The sequence below is a fragment of the Leptinotarsa decemlineata genome, unplaced genomic scaffold (assembly GCF_025532065.1).
Source record: "Leptinotarsa decemlineata unplaced genomic scaffold, Ldec_3_MD MMD2_tig00000199_RagTag_RagTag, whole genome shotgun sequence".
NCBI lineage: Eukaryota > Metazoa > Arthropoda > Insecta > Coleoptera > Chrysomelidae > Leptinotarsa > Leptinotarsa decemlineata.
Window position 1 is genome coordinate 5,682,333 of NW_027412544.1, and position 24,793 is coordinate 5,707,125.

The 24,793-nt window shown below is 33.6% G+C and overlaps 1 protein-coding gene across 3 annotated transcripts in view; it reads left to right on the forward strand.

The window, feature by feature from the left end:
• Positions 1–24,793, forward strand: part of nocte (no circadian temperature entrainment) — a 44,859-nt gene that overhangs the window by 17,171 nt on the left and 2,895 nt on the right. Inside the window, exons 7-14 of one of the 3 annotated variants that reach the window (XM_074172826.1) lie at positions 4,936–8,317; positions 11,317–11,895; positions 11,962–12,153; positions 19,153–19,600; positions 19,666–19,896; positions 20,991–21,323; positions 23,004–23,125; positions 24,316–24,445. In XM_074172826.1, the coding sequence (XP_074028927.1) occupies positions 4,936–8,317; positions 11,317–11,895; positions 11,962–12,153; positions 19,153–19,600; positions 19,666–19,896; positions 20,991–21,323; positions 23,004–23,125; positions 24,316–24,445 (5,417 nt within the window). Of the gene's footprint in view, positions 1–4,935; positions 8,318–11,316; positions 11,905–11,961; positions 12,154–19,152; positions 19,601–19,665; positions 19,897–20,990; positions 21,324–23,003; positions 23,126–24,315; positions 24,446–24,793 lie in introns of all 3 variants that reach the window. The other 2 variants (XM_074172825.1, XM_074172827.1) reach the window with 2 other exon arrangements.

Here is a 24,793-nt window from a genome sequence, read left to right on the forward strand (position 1 = left end):
TTCCCGCATTATGTATGGAACAACCATCTAACTGAAAATATAAATTTCTTGTTTCTGCAAGGGGAAGTTCATCTATTGCTTCCGAAAATTCATTCCTTAAAAATTGTAGGAAAATTGCGCCATTTATGTTGCCGTCGAAAAAGAATGGTCCAATTATCCTTTCATTCAGTATTCCACACCAAACGTTCACTTTTTCTGAAAACTGCCTTTTACAGTTTATCACCCAGTTACGATTTTCAGTGGCCCAATAGCGAATATTTTGTGATGAAACCACTCCATTTGTTGTGAAACTAGCTTCATCACTAAATAAAATTTTCTTTAAAAATTGCCTGTCATTAAGATACTCGCCCTGGGCCCATAAGCAGAATTCCAATCGTTTTTCTTGATCACCTAGTTCCAGAGTATGTAAAAACTTTGGTTTAAATGGCCTCAATTTATTTTTCTTCAGACATCGCCTAACATTCTCCCTAGGTAAGTTTAAATCTAAGCTGGCATCCCTCAAACTACTATTTGGATTATTTCTGAAGTAATCTAATATAGTCTGATTATTTTCGTTCCTTCTTCGTAAATTGTTCTTTAAAATATATGTGGTTACTGCTCCAGTCCGATTGAAAACTTGGTTTATTTTATGTACCGTGCTGTTACTTATGGCTGGACGATTTGGGTGTCTTTCATTGAATATTCTAGTTACTTCTCTTTCACTCCGGTAATCATCACCGGAAAGAGGTATAATTTCCATTTTTTCTTGAATTGACAATTGAGCCATTATCTGTTTTTATTTTGAAACACAAATTATTCAGTTCACTAATGGTGCGTAACAAAATGACAATTCATGCGCAAATAAATAGATGAGAAACTGTAAATCACAGCTAACTTGTTTATTTCATTAATGCATTCTGAATAACAGGCAGTTAAAATTGCAAATCTCATTTTTTTGCTATTCAACAAAAGGAAGAAATCACAGCTGATGTTACCTACTGGAATGATAATAATTATTATCCATTGCATATTTTTTTCGTTATAATTTCTATTGGGAGTACATTAGACTTGTCTTATATTGTTGAAATTGTTTTCATGAAGATTAACCAGGAGTTCTCTCCTGATTGTACTTGTTTATGTATCCACTCCACTTCGAGAAATACGTATAGACTATTTTTACCATCATGACTTTCAGATGTTATAATTGTACGACATTGCAATAATCACCCCAATAATTTTTTCAATAATCAACAGTGGTGTAGTAAGAACGTTGTTAAAATTTCATTTTACAACATATTTTTCAAATTTCATTCCTTTATAACTTTTTTATTGATTGACGCATTTCAACGTAATTTACATTTGAAAATGTCACAAATCCAGTGGTGTACTCAGAGTTTTTCTAAAAAAATCGCTAGTAATTTTTTCAGATTGTTGACCTTGAAAAATAAGATTAGTTGGCCCTGGAAATTGAGATTTATTCATGATATTTGGTGTCCTAATAGACTTTTAGAATATCTACCTAACAAAAAAAAAAACATTCCAATCGGTTGAAAAATGTAAGTTTTATAAGGGTGCTTCCATCTTAAATGGGTCACACTGTATGAAATCCCTGAAAGAATCGGTAATAAATTAAAAAGATTAGCTGAAAAATAGCAATTTTATTAAGCAAAAAGCTGAAATTACAATGAAATAATATACAAGCAACAACCAAAAAAAAAAAATAAAAAAAACTTGAACTATTGAATATTAACAAGACATGAAAATTATAAATTGAGAGCTTCTTAACCAAGTTACTTCACAACGTTTCGATTGTTGGTATCCACAATCGTCTTCGGGTGATAACCCGATTTTTTTTTGTTGCTTGTATGTTATTTCATTGTAATTTCAGTTTATTGCTTAATAAAATTGTTATTTTTCAGCTAATCAATTTAATTTTTCACAGATTCTTTCAGGGATGTCAAATCAATTTGTATCATATTAGACAATGGAAGTCCGAACTAATGAAATGCACCACGAAACATTGTAAACCACCTTCAAACAGGCCTTTTTTGTTGAGAAATAACATTTTTTGTTTAATTTCGAATTCACTGGGAAATATTATTTCTTATGTAATTCTATAATCATATACCAAATTTCACCAAACTGGAATTGAATTGTTTTTTGCCATTTTTACTTTCATTCAATAACGAAAACTGACTGGACCTGAATATGTCATGCTGTTGAGTTTTTCTGTATAGAAATGTAGGCTTTCATGGCTGGCGTCAATGTTTTGGTTGGTTTCCGGATTTTGCTGTGGTTACAATCTCCAAACGGATCAACTGCAACTCCGGCAGTCATTTTCAGTGGCGTGGTCGAAAATAATAATAATAATAATACTTTATTTTCCATGTAGACAATATACATTGTTTAGGAATAGTCAATAAAAGAAGTAAAAATAAAGACAGAGTATAAGAAACATATAAGTAGAAAACATCACCTTAAAACTAAAATACCCTACCTAATCTAAAAATTCATTCAATGAATAAAAACATTGTTCAATTAAAAAACTCTTCAAATTTCTCTTAAACATCACAAAATTATGTTCTTCCCTGAAATGATTGAGCAGTTTGTCGAATATTTTTATTCCAATGTATTCTGGTGCAAATGAAGTCACTCTTAGTCTTACATATGGCACATGAAATCTATTTTTTTTTTAAATTTGTTTGCAAGATTCTCTCCTGGAGACATTTGCAATACACTGTGTAATACGTTTTTGAGCAATGAATTATGAGTCATGGATGATCCACCCCAGAAGCAGACACCATACCTCAGTCTTGAATCATAATAAATTCTCATTAGTTGAGTGGTAGTTAGAACTGTCCGCAGATTCATAAATAGAAATTTTATTGAGTTGAGCTTAGAAATTAGATGTTGGCAATGAGCACCAGTTCAAGTTTTCGTCAAGAACAATTCCCAGGAATTTAACACTTTTATTCGATTTTGAGTATGTCACGTTATCAGCACTGAAACTGAAGCTTCTATCCTATTTTGTTTATTATGAAAACGAATAATATTTGTTTTATCCGAATTAAAAAATAAATCATGATAATTGAAAAAATCTGATATTTGTTCAACTGCAGAAGCACATTTGTCTTTCAGTATTTCGTCATCTGGTGCTGAGATGATCATAGAAATGTCGTCAGCATAAGCTGTATACTGAACTTCAGAAACAACAGAGTCTATATTGTTTACATATAGACCATACCTACGCTTAAAGGCTCAGAATTTATACTCTGGATTTCATTATTGACCGTACACTGGAGAGATACATATTGACTCCTACCTTCAAGGAATGAGGATATCCAATTGAGAGAGGCACCTCTTGGCCCATACCTTTCCAATTTCAGTAAAAGTTTTTGATGATTGACGCAGTCGAATGCCCGACTCAAATCACAGAATATCGCCGCCGGGCATTCACCTGCCTCAATATATCCAATTACCTCATGACAGTGAAATAATGGCAGTATTAGTTGATTTTTCTGCACGAAAAAATCGATAATTGTTTATTGTTTTTAATTATTTTTGCCAACCCTCCCAATAGCACAATCATTTTAGCTGGTAATTACAATACTCCTGATTCCAAATGGGATAACGATAATTTGAGATTATATGTCAATTGCTATCAGAATTCCCCTGTTTTTTTATAATATAAGTATTGAAATGGCAGTTGCATTAATAGATAAATGATTTGTGGGTCAAGATCGATCGGCCGGCCGGCCTCTGAACGATCACTCACTCTCAGATATCCGTCTCAAAACAGATATATCAAAACTCAGTACTCGTAGAATTCATGCAGATATTATATTCCTCCATAAGTTGTTCAGTTCGAAAATTGATTGTTCAACTCTTCTTTCTGAAATTAAACTTCACGTACCTCCTAGAAGGACACGGAACAATCAAATGTTTGCAATTGACTTCCACAGGTGTAATTATGGTAAAAATTCTCCACTTTCTAGAATAGTTTCTAATGGCAATAAGGTTGATCTTGACTTATTTTATATTCCTGAATGTTCTCTTAGAAATAGATTGAAAAATATTCAACTGTAAATCACAGGAATAAGTGCTCAAATATTCAAATATTTTTATTCTTAAGTTATTAGTATAATTAAAGTTAGATTAGTATTAGTGTTTACTTCCTAAAATGTATTGAATTCGTGTATACAAATTGGGGTTACCCGTAAATAAATAAATAAATAAAATAAAATAATTTAATGACTTAAAACTTATAAAAAATTTGAGTTGTGATTCATGAATGGTTCAATTCCACAAGTAAGATATAACGTATTCTAAAAACACTTTATTGTGCGATTTTCACTAGATAGTTTTATAAAAATGCAACACTTGTTTCGCCATACGTTTCGAATATGTTAGTTATGGATTTTCATCAAGTATCGGCCTATTCCATCATATAGTAAGATATAAAGCTGCATCTTTAAACAACAGTATATTTTAAATTGCCTAGTGTTCATGGTAATTTATCATAAAATTTAAGTGAGGGCCAGGCAACGTATAGGAAATTTGAAGTGAATTTTTTCTCCTAGATAGATAGATAGATAAATTTATTGATCTCTTCGAATCATTTACATGACATGAGATAAGTCTATTCAAGTGACTATGATTTATAGCATGTTTTCTGAACTTTTTCGGGTCAAAGTCCAAGGCGAGAGACTCCTACAAACCTGTGTTACTTCAACATTAAATTTTGACTCTAGTCTCGATCTTTCTATGTGAAACTGTCTATCCTATCTATAATAATAAAAACAATTCAGAGACTGCCTAGCTACTGCTCCTAGCAAACTAGTGCCCAAGTTATTATTATTCTAATTTCAAGCAGAAACAAATGCCAAAGTTTAATATAATATAAAAAAACTCGCATATTGTATATTTTGGAATAATTATTCGAAAATGTATTTTCAGTCAGAAATTGGCATTTAGCGACGAAGAAAGTGAAAGAAGCACCAAAAGGGACACTAGAAGGCATCAGCAGCAACGAGGACACAGAGACGAGCGTAGTGAAAGTCATGATATTGACAACCAGCGGCAGTGGAGCAGTTCACGATCAAATACATCGAGGGGACGATCTTCTGAGGAAGAAGACATTTGGACTCAAAGACGCAGTCAAACCGATAAGGAAGTCGAAATAGCAGTGCAGAGGGCGAAGCAAAGAAAGGAGGAAGAAGAAAAGAGGTTCAGTGAAGAAAGAAGCCAAGCTGCAGCCAAAAAACTGTCTGAACTGAATGAAAGAATCCAGAAGCGGGATAGGGATAACCAAGAAGGAATCGGTACAATCAATCCCAGTACAGTACCACCCAAGCCTATCAACCATGTAGATATTCCATTACCGGACTTTCAGAAGGACAAAGAACGTGATAATAAAGATCCTCCTCGAGAAAGAGATAATAGATCACGGACTCCTAATGATACTGTAGAAGATAAAAACCAATCTGTCACTCAGGGCAGTTCGTTTAGACAATTAACACAAATCGAAGGAAAGAATTTCCCAAGTAGAAAGCACATGAAACCTTCTGATAGAGAGCCAAGAGATAATAGAGAACAGAATGGCCCAAGTTTCTCAAAACATTTCAAAGAAGACCTTCCTCCGAGATTCCTCAAACATCAACGGAATAATAGTAACTCAAATCTTCAAACTCATCAACAACAATCGCAGCAGCAGCAACCTCATCAACAGTCATCACATCAGCAACAACAGCAGCAGCAATATCATCATCAATCTTTTGATAATCGATGGGCTTCAAATAACCAAAATAATCTGAAACACCAGTCAAATTCAAGTCAAAATCTGGTTCATAGCAGAAGTGCAAGGCAAGATAGTCTTGAAGTGGAAAGGGAAGAAGAGCAAAAGGAATACAGGAGACAAAGCTCTGAGGATAGTTTCAGGAGCTCCTACCATTCCCAAGATAATACTCCAAAACCTGTTCAGGAAGCTGCTTATCAAGAAGAGGGTCGGGAAAATAGACATCAAGGACATCATGAGCAGCAGTTCAATCGACGGGAACAGGAAGAAAATACTTGGCATAAGGAGGTTGAGAAAATGGATAATAAGAAACAAGATCACAGTACTCGACTGAGCCATGAAGATTGGGGGGAAAAGAGAGAAAAAATGCGTGAGGAAAACCCTGACAGATATGAGAGAGATCGTCAACAGAGACCTGATAATCGGGATATTCGTTCAGCACGACATTCCCGTGAATCAGAACCAAGGGAATACATGGGCTCTTGGTCTGAATCAGCATACGAGGAGAAACGTAGGGACCATATTCGAGAAGATCGCCGGGCAGTCCCAGGACCTATCACAAAGGAACGAATTGAAGCTGATGATATGCGTAATGAAAAGAGGAATTTAACTCAGCTGAAACGCGGACAACCAGTGGAAGTTAAATCGGAAATTAAAAAGTATGAGAAAGAGGAAGAGCAAAAAAAAGAACCACAGTTCATAAGTGCTTGGGCAGATTCTATACCACCCCCTTCGGAAGAAATTCAGAATAAGGTTGTTGTTGAGGAAAAAAAAACTGTGGACACACATAAACCTGTACCTAAATCATCAGTAGAACAACCGAAGAAGCAGGAAAAAAGTGATGAACATAATACAAATCGTAATCGACCCTATGGTCAGAAAAAAGGGTGGGGTAATGTACCCAATGATTATCATACACCAAGAGGGCAGCCTTGGCAGAGAAGACCTTCTAGCCGTGGACAGAAACATGGTGGTAGAAACACGGAATCATACATGACTACTGATTCTGATGGGTCTGCAGAAGATCATTCAGTCCAACAGAAACTTGAAGCTCAAAAAATTGAAACAAACGACCAAAAGAATTCAAATCCACCTAGAAAAGCGGAGAAGGACGATAAAATTCGTGAAATCAGGCAAGAAAAATTTGTGGGCGAGCAAAAGAAACAGGAAAAGTCTGATAAAAGAGATAGTAATTATGTACCTCGAGGTGAGCCATCTCGACACGGCAGGGGTGGTGGAAACTTTAGATCTGGTAGAATGGGTATGGGTAAGAGAATAGATGGGTACGGCCCTCCTCCTGCTAAGAGTCCATTTGGAGGACACCAAGAGGAAAGGGAAAGGGAAAAGAAGGTTTTCAGTGACGAAGCTAACTCTTCTGAAAACCTAACGGTTGTTGAAGATAAGACGAAGCAGAACCAGCAAGCACTTGCGGCAGGTATTATTGGGAATCGAGCTGAGCCAGCACAGAGCGATGATAAATCCAAGTCAAAAAGTAAACCTGATAGTCAAAAAAACAAACCCAAAATGGGTGATAAAGTATGTGATGCTACGGAAAATTCTGATGAGAAAAATAAAGATAATCGGAAGATGCAGGGGAAAATGCAGGGTAACAGATCCACATCAAATGTAAACCGTGGTGGAAGAAGCTCTGCTCCTGCATCACGTTTAGGTGCGGATCGAAGGTACGATTCCAACCGCAATGATAATACCCGACAAGATACTAATCGAAATGAAAACAGGAATGATACTGCACGTAGTGATACTAGGCACGACACTACTCGCACTGATACTAGGCACGAGGCTCCTCGCACTGATAATATCTGGCAGAACTCCAATGGTTCTTTGAAAAAGGATGACAAGTCAAATGATCATAATGCTCATACAAATGTGATTTCTGACATGGCTGCAAAGAATCGAGATGGTGATCAAGTAGAAGAAAAGGAGGAAAAAACTTCAATAAATGGTGATTCTGAGGGTTTCCAAGAAGTTAAAAGCAAAAAAACCGTAAAAGAAAGGCAAAAATCAGCAGATGATAAAGCACCTAAAACAATTCCAAAGAATGACACTGTAAAAGAAATGGTTAAACCTGAACGTGAGCGAAAAAATAAAATTAGTCCCGCCACGCAGATGTTGACACAACAACAAATACAAAGCATTCCTTCTCTGATGGCAACACCTGTAAATCCTCCCCCTGTCTTGCCTCAAACTAAGAGTCAGTTCGATAGGTCTAGGCAGACAAAACTTCCCCCTCGTTTTGCTAAACAGAAACTTCAAAAGCAGGCCATGCAACATCAGCAGCAGCAACATCATGGCATGTGTGATATGAATGATATTAATAAAGTTAGCCAGAACATTAATGTGTATGGTTTAAAAGACACTAGTGTTCCCCCTCCACCGGTTCCGACATGTGCTTGGGATAAACCTTTGGGGCCACAGTTGAGGAATCTGGAACACGACAGTATGCTTGCAGTATCTATGGAAGGTGTTAAAGGGTTAGAAACAACACATTCGCCTTCACATGGAATCAGTCCTTCTAGTGACAAGGTAAGAGTCAAGAAATTGATTTTAAGATTTTACTTGTTTATGAAACTTAAACTTTAAATGATTAAATAACTAACTGTTCTCAGTTTTTCAAATATAATTAAATCAGCATATTATACATTGTAATGTTATTGAAGGTAAATGTATAAACAACTAACTGAAAACTAAACATACTTCACCTACAAAGCACTCAACACCAAACTCCTCCTAATGCCCCCTCTCGGGTTGAGTGCCCTGAGTTGATATCTTACCCACACGGTTACTGTGTGTAGAACATCCCATCTTGTCCATCCACCCCTGCTCCTCCGGAGCGGTCCTCAACTTACTGATAGGCACTTCAGCAAGATTGACATCTGACCTACTACAGTCGAAAGCCAGCCTTTAGATGCTTTTGCTTTCTTATCTGGTATTTTATTAAATCGTGACTATACTTGAGTAATTTATTGCAAAACTAACTGGAGACGAGTGTCTTTAGAACGCGAACAAGTGTTCCCCAGTGAATCTGAAAAAGAAGTAAATTTGAAATCTGGTTGATAAGTTTTTTTACTTACCGGAGACGCCTGATTGCGTCAATAAAAATAATAAATTGACAGAAATCGATTTATGAAACAAACTCTGTTATTAATGAACCCGACTGTAGACAGGAGAACCTGAGGAAGGCAGGTAATTCTGTGAATTCATAAAATAACCGTCTAAATTTGCTGCTATTTGGATAGAGCAGTGGCATCTACAACTGTTATCGGAAAATAACAGTTTTGCTTCAGACAGAATTTGATTTGAGAAGTTTCTTATTGTTCATTCATTTATTTATTTCTTCTGTATTTTGCTATATTTTCTATCCCATGATTTTCATTTCTTAGAACTTCAGCAGTAGTGGATACACATTTAGACTGTTATTGAAACCCTTTCCTATCAGTATTATTTAACAAAACTGCCCCCATGAGGAAAAAGAAATATACAAATTCAATAATACATTAAAAAGCAACTTGAACTTGATGTATGTATAATTGTAGACATATATCAAGGTAAATATGTAAAATTTAAGTAATATTAACTTGAAATTAACATCCTATTGCTACACTGTTTTTTAAAGTATTCAGTGAAATTCCTGTAATGTCATAATTGGGATGGGTGGCTTCTCTCCTACACCTTGACACGGGTGAGAAGTATCCATACTTAGTATGGTGATTAGGGACAGTATAAAGATGATTGTTCCTAGTTGAATAAACAGATACTTGGAGTGAGACTTCATAGATAATTACGATTAATGTCACCTGATATAATTTTGAATAGGTTAATGATATTGAATTGAAGGGGTTATATTTTTAGGAGTGATTAATTTCTGGGAAAGAAAGTTTTTGTCTTTCTACTACTCCATCTTGATACAAAAAAGATGAGGGAATTTTACAAAGGAAGGAAGGAAGTAATAAATTTGACAATAAGTAACTCTATACATGGATATGTAGATCATGCAAAGAAGTAACTTTCAGAAACAAACTGAAAGAAAGTCCTCCTGAAACAGCTACTTTCATATAAACATTGAATTACACGAAAGAAACAATATCTTTCGAAACAAATACACTGAATTATACAGAAGATACTTTTCTCTACTCAGTTTGTATTTCAAACATTATTTGTGGAATAAAATCAGATATCATTCATATGAGTTCTACTTTAAATGAATGGCAATAAATTGCACTTACATGGAACACTGTCATCCTCACTGGTATATTTATTTATTTATTTGACACTTTGGTACATTGAGTACATGTGCTAAGTCATAATTAAAAAACAAAATAAAACTACAGAAGTTGAACAATACAAAACCAATAAATATGGTTCACGTCCACAAACTTTCACAACATAGAAGTATTATATAAAAAAATCGGAGAAGCTCTAGCAAATACTCTCAAAATGTCATCGATGTTTTGCCGTAAGACACTTGCCCTAAGGCTCTTCAGTACCAAATTGGATAACATTATAGAAAATACGAAAAGAAAGGGTGTGGAGATTCGCAATATCAAGTATATCCGAATGATCATATTCTCCAACTGTGAGGCCAGATTTGAAGGCAACAAGCCTGAGGAATCTATTTTGCACTGCTTGAGAGTGTCTGGGAAATTTCATAAACTGTTTAGGAAATATCTCACAATGTGTTTCTTGGAACATATTCAAAATTATTCAACTTTATGGTTCCATTCTAGAAAAGATTTTTTTCCTGAGAACAAATAAAGATTATATTTCAAAAATTTTAGAGAAATATTTTTTGCGTTATAGAAAGGCAAAAAAGTTATAAAGTTTGTCAACACAAGTTTCTCCAACCAAGTTGGTGTCTTCAGGAGATGAAGTAGAGAAAATTGCTGAAGTTCTGGTACAGTGTTTGTGTCAAATAAATTTGGAGTAAATTATCAACTCTTTCCAACATTAAAAATAATAATAAATGTCCTTCAGCCAGTGTACAAAATAGGATTGAGGTACATTAGATTTGTGAGGAAAAAAGGAAGAGTCCATAATAAATTATGAGAGAGATTTGATATTTTCCCAAATATTTTTTTCTGGGTATTTGAGTTGATTGGTTGTCCTTCAGTTCTTTCCTTGTATAATGCCTGCAGGGTATTCAAGTTAGTTTTGTTTTTTTTGCAAAGCTAAGGCAGTATCATCTGCATACTGTAAGATGTAAAGGAGCCTTGTGGAACATTCCAACATAAATTATTTTTGCGTAGTATATATCAAACCAGTTCATTAAAAAACGAGAAAGAAAATTTCATGAGGAAGGTTATTAAATATATTGTAACAATCCTTGAGGAATAGAGAATTCATTTAATAATAATTATAATAATACTTCATTTCCAGTAGGACAATAAAATTGTGTAGGAAGTGTCAATACAATACAAATTTAAAAAAAGAAAAAAGATAAAGATATAACACATACATAGATTGAAACATGATAACTAAAGCCTCACCCAATTTAACTTTACTGATTTTGATTCTATCGTTTGCAGATGATGAACAAAGTTGGTTCACTACAAGATAAAACGCTCCTGGATGGCGCTACTCCTCCAGTAAACACGATCATTTTCGAAAATACTAATTACAAGTCTGCACCAGGAGCTCGTGGTGCTCGAAATGACAAACCTCGATCTAAGTTGGATGAAAGCAATATTGACAATAGTGTTATATCTGGCTTTAACAAACCAACCATGAACGAGTTGTTACAGGGCAAAAGTGATAAATCCGATCCTATTCAATTACCTTTGTTTAAAGAAGATACAGCTGATATGAAGCTGGACTTTTTCAGTGCAGATCTTCAGTTTTCAGACGATAAGGCTTCTAAGAATTTTGTTTCAAAATCTATACATGCAATAACCAGTGGTAATAATACTGTTGATAGTTTGGATTACAAGATAGCGTCGGTGAAAAAAGTCTGGGAGACTTCTGAACAAGAGGGCGAAGACAACCAAATCAATTTTGTTCCTTCACAACTGGATTCTAACGTGTTCAGTCAAGGGAAGGATCCGTCAGATGATAACCATGAAGGATACAGCCCCTCACCTAATCAGACTGCCTCAACTACCACAAATGTATGTAAGGTGAGTGTTACTGGAAAAGGAATCCTCATACCAACTCAGTTGTCGTTCTCCTCTCAGGTGAAACCGACACAGCAAGTCTCAGGAAGTGGGCAAGCTGTCCTGAGTTCTTCTGGTCACCAGCAACATGCAGGAATTATAGCTCCTGGTCTGATGGGAAATCCACTTTCCCCACCTCCGATTCCACCTATTTTGGGAACAGGAGTGGGAATAGGGCCTCAGTATACTGCCAATCAGCATATTGGGTACCAGGTAGGTTCTTATTTGAAGATAGATAGAATTATTTATTCATTATAGCTTTAAATAGAGATTGTTGGGACTAGTCAACAAATTTAAAGGTAGTATTCTTCAAAATTATATAAAAATGTACATAACATTATATAATATGCAAGTTTTATGATACATTTAATTTTAGAAATAGACTTTTTCTAAAAGTTACAGAATAAAAAGTGTTTTAGATAAGGTACTCAGATAATCTGTCTCTTGAATAAATTGAACCTTTCTGATATCACCAAGAATATATGTTGTGTGGCTGTAGCAAATAATGCTTTAGTATAGATGAGAATTTTGTATTACTCCAAAGTGTGAAAATGGCAAACAATACAATACAAATGTATAGTATTACTTTAAACATATACAAATTTAAATTTAATCAAGCAAACGACTTATTTCGTCTCAATAGGTTTGGCAAACAGCTGAAAATATCTACATGTTAAAAAACATTCCCATTTCTTAACAATGATTGTAACTTTGTGCTTCTAACCCATGATAGGCAAATTAAAGGATATTGAGTAATGCAGTATTTCTAAGTTGTATAATAAGAAGGTATATTCTACTACTCAGTTTTGAAATCATAATTACAATATGTACTTCGCATAATTTCTAATTCATGGTGAACCACGGAATTTGCTTTAATAGACTTGTGTCAAAATCTAATTGAATTTCACTGATCATTCTAGGTGATAAAAGTAGAGTGCAACATGCAGACTTTTAACTGCTTCAATAGTAACAGAATCTGTGTAAATGTGGCCTCATCTGTACACAAAATTTATTTTGTAAAATCTTCATTTGAATTAACTGAGTTAGAAGTTTTAATGTTTGTATCCATTGATAATGATGAGGATAATACTGATCTTGTTGTAGTGTCTTCTTGGAGTTTTATCCCAACACCAAACCATTATTTTTAACACCTCGTCACGTATTTCGATCAACAAGTGATCATCTTCAAGAGGAAGTTTAATCTTTCTCTTCAGATGAAAGGACTACTAGATGAGATTTTTCATATAGAAACTGAAGAGAAAATTGAGATTTCATTAAATACAGTTTAAGTATACAGTAGTTTGAAATAAGTTTTTACTAAAGGAACATTCGTAATATTCTATGCGATTTCAATAAGACTTGTTGGAATGACATACAATTATTGCATCAAACTTTCTTTACCTTTAACTTTTTCAATGGCAACATATTTCAATGAAATTATGGACATTGGTGTACCAAAACCTGCTGAATCCAGTGGAGTAGTCAGAATTTCGATGAACATTCTAAAATTGAAATGTTTAATGACAAACACATTTTGACGTAAACCATAATAATAATTTCATTAGTCTCAATAAACACAGTTTTTAGATACGTCAATACAATTTTTAAAATAGGTTTCAGAGGATAAGATTCGTCAATATAGTTTCTAAAAAATGCTTGTAGATAAATTAGATTTACAAAAAAATATAAGTTAACAAGATAAAATTCTGAACATATAAAAATTGACTAAAATGTAAAGCTATGAGCTTTTACAAATTATAAATTACATAGCTAACATATTATATACACTAGAATCCGGATATAACAACCTTCAAGGGACCAGATATACTATGTCACACTAACCGGACAACGCACAAAACGGATTAATTTTGTGGTAGTAAAGTGTACATTAGTTTATTAGTTTTTCATTTAGCTGTTCGGATTGCTGATCGATAGGTGAATAAAACATTTTATAGGAATCACATATATTTTATTTTTATAGTTCTTAAATATCCTAATGTACAAACATATGTACTAACATTATGTACTGTAATACAAAGAGATAAAATACACATGCAGTGTATGAAAAAACTGTGTTACTGACATAGACTCGCCAGCAATCTTACAACAGACGATGATGTGTCCTTTGAAACGGTTTGTCATGGAACATGTGAAATTTCGCATTTCTAACTGTCTAGCAAAAAAGTTTGCTTTCTCTTGGAGCAGAGCTCCATTAAGGGGTATTTCTGGTCGCGCTGAAGCTTGAACCACTGTAACAATGCCTTATCCAACTGCTCATGAGTAGAAGTCCTTACACGTTTGCATTTTAAAACGTTGGCATTGAACAGCGACTCCATCTTATCTTTATTCTTTTTAGTTGTGGATATTGTAGAATGGGATATGCCAAACTCTTTTGTGAGGGCCGCATTTGATTCACCGGCTTCTAATCGGCACTACTTTTTTCTTCAATTGCGAAACACTTTCGCTTCACAGAATTCATTTTGTGGAACCTCTGGCGTTAAATCAGTCTATTAATATCTAATAGTAGTACCTATCGATAGAAGTACCTAGGAAGAGGGAGTGCGCCGAAGTATTGGTGCGCAGATTGTGTAAATAAAACATTGCGCGACGTTTTAATCGGATGTATTATCATGAAAAACGGTCGCTATAAGCGGTTGGTCGCTCAAACCGGAGTCGCACTAAACGGTATATTTTCTCAATAATTAAATATAAAAGTAAACTTGAGTAAACATTATCGTCGCTCTAAACGGATAGTCGTTATAAGCGGAGTCGTTATATATGAATTCTACTGTATATTCCAAGTTGAGTAAAAGTTTGGGAGGTGACCACAAAAGTGTCTCTTTTTTCTTGAATAACATCGAAAAATTGATCAGTTTCATATAAAGGGTGTTGGTTAATATTTCCATCAATCAGTTTTTGAATCTTCTGAATGGAAAGTTACGAAATTCGACAGATAAGGCATTATATAGCCTAATTCCTATATTATCTGTTCTTTTCAACCTATTAGCTGTAGGAACAAGATTTGATTTATTTCTTGTATCATGTTGGTGTACATGTTTGTGAGCAACTTTATTCATCAAGTTTTGTTGAACAAGAAGCAGATTTTCATAGACAATAAATGAATATAGGGTCATTATTTTAAGTTTTACAAATATTGGTCGACATTTTTAACATAATTGGCAGATATGCTTCTTACTGCAGATTTTTGAATGACGAATATTCTATTAAGATGTACATTACATCTTACTGTACATTATTCCAATTGATTATACCATACCTAAGGACTGAATGAAAAAGTGAATGATATGTTGCAAGTGCCGCATTTTGATTTACTATTTTTCTAATTCTTCTGATAGCAAAAACTGTCTTACTAAGTTTAATACACATGCTATTCTATCCATTTCAGGTTGGAATCTATTTGTACTCCCAACACTTTGGTAGAATTTTTGTTGCAAAAACTGTCTTACTAAGTTTAATACACATGCTATTCTATCCATTTCAGGTTGGAATCTATTTGTACTCCCAAAAATTTGGTAGAATTTTTGTTATCTCGATTTAAGCAAATTGTTTCAAAAGTTAGAGTTTCGGTTTTTTGTTCATTGAGAATCAAGTCATTTGGTGTGAACCATGATCGAACTTTCTCTAATATGTCAGTATGGGTCTATTTTATCTATTTTTTTTCTCAAGGTTGCATCATCTGCATACAATATAGTTTCTATGACTGACGAGTTCATCACGTGAGGCAGGTCGTTTATATAGATTAGAAACAGAAGTTGCCCCACTATTAACCCTTGTGGCATTTCTCTTAATATTTTTCTTTTTTCACTTTTGGTATTTCCTAGATCAACAATTTGATATCTTTCGTTAAGGTATGACTTCATCAGACACCTCTCCGTAGGCCAATAAAATCGAGTGATTTACAGAATCGAATGCTGAAGTTATGTCTGTAAAAACGCTCACAAATTGATGAAGACTCAGAAGATTATTTATATCAAAATATTTTACTAGTTGTTCGTAAATTATGTGTTTGAAAATCTTTGAAAAGATTGGCAGTATTGCTGCTGTCGAAAAAAATTTGGTACGGATGTAACACCTTTTTTATGAATTGGCAGGATTCTACTAATTTTTAATTGCTGAGGGAAATAGCCTTCCTTCACTTAGACAAGTATTGATAATATCCGTTAACGGTTGAGTTATAGATTCAATTAGTGTCCGACCGAAACCAAAAACGAATTTCTTCAACGGTCTCAGTTTCGACCGAAACCGAAACTTTCTTACAAGGATTGTGTTTTGAGGAAAACATAAAGAAAACGTTATTATAATCAGTCAGTCTTGATTTTTTCATCTTTAAATAACATTGTTATGCAGTTTTCGACGTTTTCACTTATTGATAATCAACAAATCAACATAATAACCCCTTATTTAAGGAAAAGTATTAATTTAGGAACGTGGACACGGCGAAATGTCTTCGTCACTAGTATGATATTCAATGTGCCGAACATTCCCAATCCCAGCGCGAGAACTCCCGAATGCAGTTTCGGTGTAGTTTCGGCAGGTTTGTTACCGAAACCCGTTTTTTTGCCGAAAGTCGACCGAAACCGAACTTTCGGTCGGACACTACATTCAATGGCACTCTTTATGACTAAAACATTCACACCGTTTATATCTTCAGTTTGGTTAGCTGTTAGATTTTCCGGTCCATTTAAGATTTTGTTTTTACGACCTGCTTCGGAGTTAATGATTTGCCACACAGTTTTCCTGTAATTATCTGTTTTACTTAATATACTGTGGTAATGTACTTTTTTAGCCTCCAATAGTGACTCTTGATATTGTCTTTACAAGTTTTATAGATGTTTTTATGTTGTTCAGAGAGATTTTGCCTTTGTTTATCATATGTAAGCATTAAAATATCTTTTGAGGCTGTAACTTCAGGACTTAAGCATTTTCATGCTCTCTTTGATTCAAATCTTACTTTAGTGAGTGGAAAGCTAATGTTATAATAAAACATAAATGAAATTTCAAAGTTATTGAATTTTTCTTGTACAGTGTGTAACAACGAAAACTTAACAGTGCCGTTTTTGGATATAAAAAGTAAGATTTAAAATAAATACTCGAACACGTCGATTTCTAATTGAAGGGGGACACCTTTCAGACTAATCAGATTTTTTGTAGTACGCACCCTCTCGGAGGGGTGCGTCCGACGACCCTTATTTAGATAGGGAAAGTAGGTCGAGTGGCACCTTGTTTTAAAGGTATTTCGAATACCTTTACAACTCTGTTGAAAGAAAATTTTTGTAACGATTAGTTTTCGAGATAATTTGAAGTTAAAATTGCCATGTTAATAATACATTAGACAGACCACTCGGTAACTTGTATGCCTAAATAAAAAAAAAATCGGGCATTTTTTCTTATCACTTTTTTGTTAAATAAAATCCCTTTTTTTAAATCAATACCCACTCCTCTTCTTCCAGTTTTCATTAGTACATCATTCGATTGTTTTGTTTGAACGGGTCCTGTATTGTTATTTGTTTAAAAATGCCTTACACTACTGCTGAAAGGGTTTAAGTTATTGCTTTATTTTTTGGCAACAACCAAAATGCTGATAGAAAATCAATTTTATTCAACGAGCAAAACCCTGGTAAACACCTAAGCAGAAATCACGTTCTGGATTTGGTCACAAAATTCAGGGAGACAGGTTCGGTTTTAAATAAGCAAAGAAATGTTCAGAGAAGGGCAGTGAATGACGATAATGCGATTGGAGTGATTGGTCAAGTCATCGCCAATCCCAGGTTAAGTACCAGAGGTTTATCAGCAATGGCCGGAATAAGCCATATGAGCGCATGGAGAATCATTAAAAACTACAAATTCCTTCCTTACAAAATTAAACTTGTTCATGAACTCAATGAGGATGATTTCGACCGAAGACAGGAGTTATGTGAGGGCATGAGTGAGAGATTAATGCAAAATCCCAAGCTGCTTTATAACATCTGTTTTTCGGACGAAAGCTCATTTTATTTAAATGGTTGCGTGAACCGTCACAATTGCCGTTATTGGTCGGATGAAAACCCAAGACAATACGCAGAAATACATACTCAACATCCCCAAAAGTTGAATGTCTGGGCCGGAATATTAGGCAATCATATTATAGGTCCATTTTTCATTGATGGAAATTTAACCGGTGATTCTTATTTACAACTTCTTGAAGAGGCAATACAACCTCGTATAGTTGAAATAATTGAACAGGATCCAAGATGTCAAGATGAATTTATCCATTTTCAACAAGACGGTGCACCACCCCATTATGCCCAGCAGGTTCGAAATTTTTTGAATAATCATTTTGAAAGACAATAGATTGGCAGGAGAGGTCCAATTGAATGGCCAGCACGATCACCAGATTTAACACCACTGGACTACTTTTTATGGGGATATTTAAAGTCTAAAGTTTATGCTACACATAAACTTCAACTTCAACATTTCAAACCTACGCGAATTCAGTGGTGTAGTGAGATTAACAAGGTTGACCCTGAAAATGAAGACTCATTTGGGGTTATAGTAGACTTCCTAAATACGTACCTAATGAAAAAATGATTCCAATCTGATGAAAAATATATTTTTTATGAGGGTGCTTCCTATTTGAATTAGTAACGAAAGGTAGAAAAAGAACCTCTGGCGTAGAAATAATCTATGGAAGGTTTAGTTTAGGCATAGAATCACAAAGTCTATAAAATTATCAGTTACCAACTTACTACCATAACAACTACTCTGTTAAATTTTGACTTGCATAACTATATTTTTTATTGTAATATGCCCTCACTTTGTACCTCCTCACCCTCTATTTTTTATATTGTTGCTAATGCTAATTTGAAATTTTTATTTTTTACCTCATTATCAGTAATTGTCTACTTTTATATTGTGAAAAGTGTTTTTTTCTCTTACTCTTCCTTTTGATATTTGTCTATGTATTCACTTTACGCTGTTTTTTTTCTCACTGCACAAGTGTTTACTCGAGTGTGGGAGAAAAGATATGCTAATGTGAAATTTTATAATTCTGCCCTATTATTAGTATTATATTGTTACATACTGTTACAATATGTTCTGCTGATGAAAAAAAAATCAGTATTACAAATGATAATTGGATACCTTTTCAGGTTACACAAAATTCATCTTTTAAAAAAAATTGCATGATTCACTGAATTTACGTTTTTTTTATAGACGGGTCTAACTGGAAACACACAGTTCGGTATATCAGCTATCCCATCTCCGCCAACTGTTCCACTTGTCTATAATTCCAGTCAATCGCAAATACAAGCAGCTGCTGCACAAAGTGGATTATACGGGGCATTCCAGTTGGACCAGTTGAGTGGTCAGGCTAGGTCTCAGTTTCCTCAGTACACAAACTATCACGGATTAGGTCAGACAGCCAACAGTCCGTACTCTACCCAGAATGTGTATTTGCCAACAGCACCTCCCCACCCTCCTCCTACGGCGCAGGCGCCTCCAGAGCTGTATCAGAACATGAACAGTTATAGACTCTCTGCTGGGGCACAATTCGGACAAAATCAACAGCTGAACAATCCAACCACTGTGTTGATTAGTTCTACGAGCAACAGTCTCATGTCTGCCTCTGTGAAGCCCAGCAGTCAACAGATCAGCGCGATCGGTAAGTTGTATTTTTCTTGATGTTTGTTTTGTTTGAGCTGACTATTTGAACTCCCTTCTTCATAGGTGCTTACTTATGTAATTTATCACTAGGGACAAAAGCTGGAGGCGTAGGACAGGCCTACCAGCCACAATCACAACAAGGTCAGCAAGTATTCATGGCATATGATCCTTCTATACAAGCTAATTATTTGGCTTCAAATGCTGGAGTTATGCAAAGGGGTCCTGTAGCCCCATCTCAGAACAATGTCGTCCCTGCTTTGCAACCTTCGTCGTCATATTATTCTGGATCTACAGGTACCAAAGTTTTTCATACTCCCTGGAGGTATTGATATTGCGCTTGGGTTTGAATTGGCTTTATGCACCTCTCCAGTTGGTGGATATTTTGAGTAGTTCTTTTTAATTAAGTAGTTTTGGTGTGGTTATTTGTAGTGTTTAATTGTAAGGTTATCATCTATCATTTTATTGTAGTGAAAAGTTTTTGACATAAACTGTTGAAAAAGATATCATTTCTTTTCATATAATTTGCTTTTATGTGTGCTGTAACTGATTGTTCATGGCCTGTGGATTCAATACCTAGAAGAACAGTAATTCAGGTACACATAAATTGTGTTTTTTTGTACTTTGTCCATAATTCAATAAGTTGAATGTAATTTTTAATCAACACGACTCTAGTATTGATGGGGCAACTGAATTGTAACTTTGATTTTTTTCGGAAATACACAGCTTTTGTTGAATATAAAACACTAAATGAAATAGTACGTTGATTTTAAACACTTATGTCTAAATAACATCTTTTGGTTCGTGTGATTTTTTTTTTATTGCAAATATAATTTTCATCATGTAAACCTTTGAGAGGTTTTGATTTTTTTCTTCCGTATCTGAATATCCTACAAATATTTTTCTGAATGCTGGTCAACTAGGCAATATATATTGTTGTTATTAAATGATTAGTAAATTTGGTTGTGCATAAATGCATTTACGAAAAATATGTTTTGTATATTGTTAGTTTTAATTTTGTTTCTATATTATTTGTTTTCAATTTTTGTATTATATTTCCTTGTTACCATAATCACAAAATACTGAACAAATAATTTTAATCAATTGAAGAAAAATATTAAATAAACTGATCTAAATATTATTACTGGTTATGATATATTGACCAAAGATTTGCAGTATTATTATTTATTCAAAATTCGTCATTTATTCAATAAGTTTATTTATATTATTCAATTGAGTTTATATAAATTACTAACGATATTATGGAACTTTATTGTAGTTAATTTAGTGTAATTTGTAATAAAATACTTATATTTTACTTCGTGTATTTTTTTGCATGAATTTATAGTACCTTGAAAATGTTTGAACCTCTGTTAATAATTCATTTATAGGGGGTCAGTCTGGGTATTTCCAACAGCCAGGAAGTTCCACAATGCCTTCTGCTCAACTTGCGCAGCACCAGTCCAGCTATGGACTCCAAGGCAACGTTTTTGGAACTCACAATCAATCCCATACCAACACTGGTATGCCAAACTACAATTCACACTACTTGACTGCCCCAATGCAAGTAGCGGCAGCATTGAACGTACCACAATTTAGATCTGGTATACCAGCTGCCTATATGAAAAGTATGGGAAGTCAACAAGTGGGGGATCTTACTGGAAGGCCTCAACAATTGAAAAGTCCCAGCAGCCAAGAAGTTTTGTCCTCAGTTTTCAATACAGGTGAGGATTGCCTAAATATATTGATGTTCTGCAAGAAATTTGAAATACTATCATTTGTCCAAGTTAATAAATTGTATTTTTAGCAGAAAAACTGTGCTGTAGCAGTGTATAAAACTTAATTGATCTACATAAAGTAATTTTATTTGACTTAAGTGAAGTGAAAAATTAGTTCTAGCGAATTTATTTTAATTTTCAATAAACAGACTTATTAAAATTCTTCCTAAAAATAATAACCTCCTAGCAAATAATTTGAACATATTGATAATATAATATTGATATAATTATGATATCATTCCATTAAACAAATTGAATCGGAACATATCCACACCCCTCCTCCTTAAACACATACTTGTTTCTCAGATCCATATGGTACTTTTAGACGTTAACGAATTAAAGCTATTGCAGAAATCGTCACGAAACTAATCTCTAGATTCATCATGCAGAGTAGTAAATATAATGTGTTCTTAAAGAGTCAAATCCAAAACTTGCTGTTGGGTTGATAAGTCATGTGCAGCAAGATGCCTAGGAGTTTCTTAGACGTCTTTTGGAAGGTGTCCATAAGGACCAAAATAGAAAATCATATATTTTTGGTATAATACATGTAAAACTCCCGGTATTTATTTTCGTATCTTGTGCCATATGAATAAATGATTGTTAAATTATTTTTCCAAATTAGAAAATATGAATCGAGATTCTGTTCATGGATAATTGAACTATATTGAATTTTTTATATAATTCATCTGAAAGACATTTTGGTAATATATTATTTTCAATTTTTTTTAATCATTCCTTAATTATGGAGAACAGTTTGTTTCACACCACCCTATCCTTGAATACATTATTAGTAACTGTTTCAAAGAAAAATATAACAAAATGTTTTTCTGAAAGAAATTGTTTCAAAAATTTAAATTTAGAAGTATCACAAATTTGTATGATATAAGAAATATGATGGTCCCATTTCTTCAAATACCTATCAATTATTTTACATAAATATCTTTAGACTCGGATTTCACAAATTTTAGATTTACTATAATAGCTACAACTTTTTTCAGACTATGATTTGTTATTTAAAGCTTCCTAGATATATATGATTTGTGAGATGACAAATTGTATCTGCAGTTAAATTATTTTCTCAATATCTAAATTGTTTACAGGAAAAAATTTCAAGGGAATATGTCTATAATTTTAATCTCTTGCATTGGTTTCGTTGTGCCAAATTTTAATGAACTATGATGAACTAGAGGATTTGAAATCAAGTCCACTAATGTTAATACAACTTTAGGAGAATAATAGTCAAATTTCCCAATGATTTCAATATGCTGTAAATTAGTTCATAATCACCTTGTTTATTAAATTTTTTATATAAAATTTCTTCTATTTGTATAATCACTTGTTGAATTTCCTCTGCATACTAGATAATTTTTGATTTATCAGTTTCATATCTCGTAGATTAATAATAAGTATTATTATTATTATAATTCATACCTTTGATAATATCTTACTTTAATTCGTCTATTTTTATACCAAATGAATTTGGTTGAATGATTTTTTTCATTCAGAAAGGTCAAAATTTCTTTGTTTTCTGTCCCAAATGTTTCGATCAATATTGCAAATCTCACTGTTTTTGTCATATATCAATGATTTCAGATTTCAAGCATTTTTTTTGTTTTTAATTTTCAGGGCCTCAAATACCATCGCCTAAGTCGAGACAAAATAGTAAACATCCCCCACCTCAATCCAGTCCGACAGCACAACACAAGTATAACTTATATCAAGGAGTCGGAGGACAACAAAATCCAAATGTAAGTACTTCAAAATTGATGTTTTTTTTGGAAACTTTGAAAGGATCTTTGTAGGCTGAAACGTGGAGTTTGTGAACTGATTCAATTCATTTAATAGAGTACAAAATATTTAAAAATAAAGTGCAACTTTAATAAATCCCAGGAAGCTTATGTAGAGGGAATTGAAAAAAAAGTAACAAATACATTAAGTTCAACACTAAGCAGAGCAGATATAATTAATTAAAAAGAAAATCACATCAAGATGCAGCTTATAAAAAGTAGACACGGGTTATAATAAAAATATTTAGGAATTATTGCTTTTAAAGTAATATGAATTTGGATTTGAGAGTAAATCTTATCAATTAATTAAATTGATTTAAGCTCTAGAATATGTGCATATCGCCTGTCGATTTCATTTTAAAATGACATAATTTGTAACAAAATAGATTTACTAGAAAGCGAATCTAGAAGTTCAAATTAGAGTTTGATGAAGCATTTTAGTTACAGTAAAATGATAATTGATAAACAATATAATTTGATATAAATAAATTATTCATTATATTAAATATAAAATGAAAAAATTGAAGTTTTATTATTAATGCTGTTTTTTCGGGTTTTTTATCCTCATAAGTATTATTTCACAACATTTTGGCAGTCTCATTTGCCTTCTTCTGGTGATGTCTGGAGTTTTACAACTAGACTGTCTAGAGTGTGGACCTAAATCACACAACGGATGCAACTGGAAAATTGTGGTAATGTCCTGTAGGATATTTTTTTCTGATACTTGGGAGCCATCCTTTTTTTCCAAGAATTTGGATAACAGTACAACCTCAAGAGCTTGATGCATTTTTAGGAGTAGCAATAACATTTTATTGTCCAAATACTTTAATAGGTTTGAAACAACTAGTTACTTTCTGATGTTTCAACTATTAGTATCCACATTCCTGTTTTAGTGATAACTAACTCCAACTGTATCTGGTTTCTTTTCATGATTGAAGATTTCCATGTCTACACCACATTGATTAAATTCACTGTTGTTCATTACATACACTTAACCATATGATGATGTTTTTAGTGGGTCCAAAGGTTTTTTTCATTGAAGAGGGTTAGTTGAGAGATGTATGTAGTAAAGATGGTATTTGTGAATGTAATACTATTGTACAGGATTAATTTCATTGACTCTGAATTCTTACATGAAATATTTTTTTCAGATGCAGAGGTATCCTACTCCCATACAGAGGCCTGTTAATTTCCAGCAGATGCAACAGAATATATCTGTAAATCAGAAACACCGCGGTAACCCCAACAATAAGGCTCCTAATAGGTATTATGGCGGACAAAGTGAGTATTAATTTCTATATTTTGTTGAATTGCTCAGGATATTTACATCTCGTTAATGTTGGTCCAATTACTATATGTATATTTTTAGGAAAGAAAGTTTTTGTCCTTCTACTTCTTCATCTTGCATGATCTACACATCTTTATATAGAATACATTTTTTAAATTGATTGCTTCCTTCATTTATTTGGAAGATTTCCTAATTTTTTGTGTCAAGATGGAAAAGTAGAAGACCAAAATCAGACACTAGGTTTGCATTTTCATGATGAAATTCCAAAAACTTGAAGAGATCATGAAAGCTAAAATGGTTTTCTCAACTTGATTACATTCATTCATTTACATTAAAAGCGT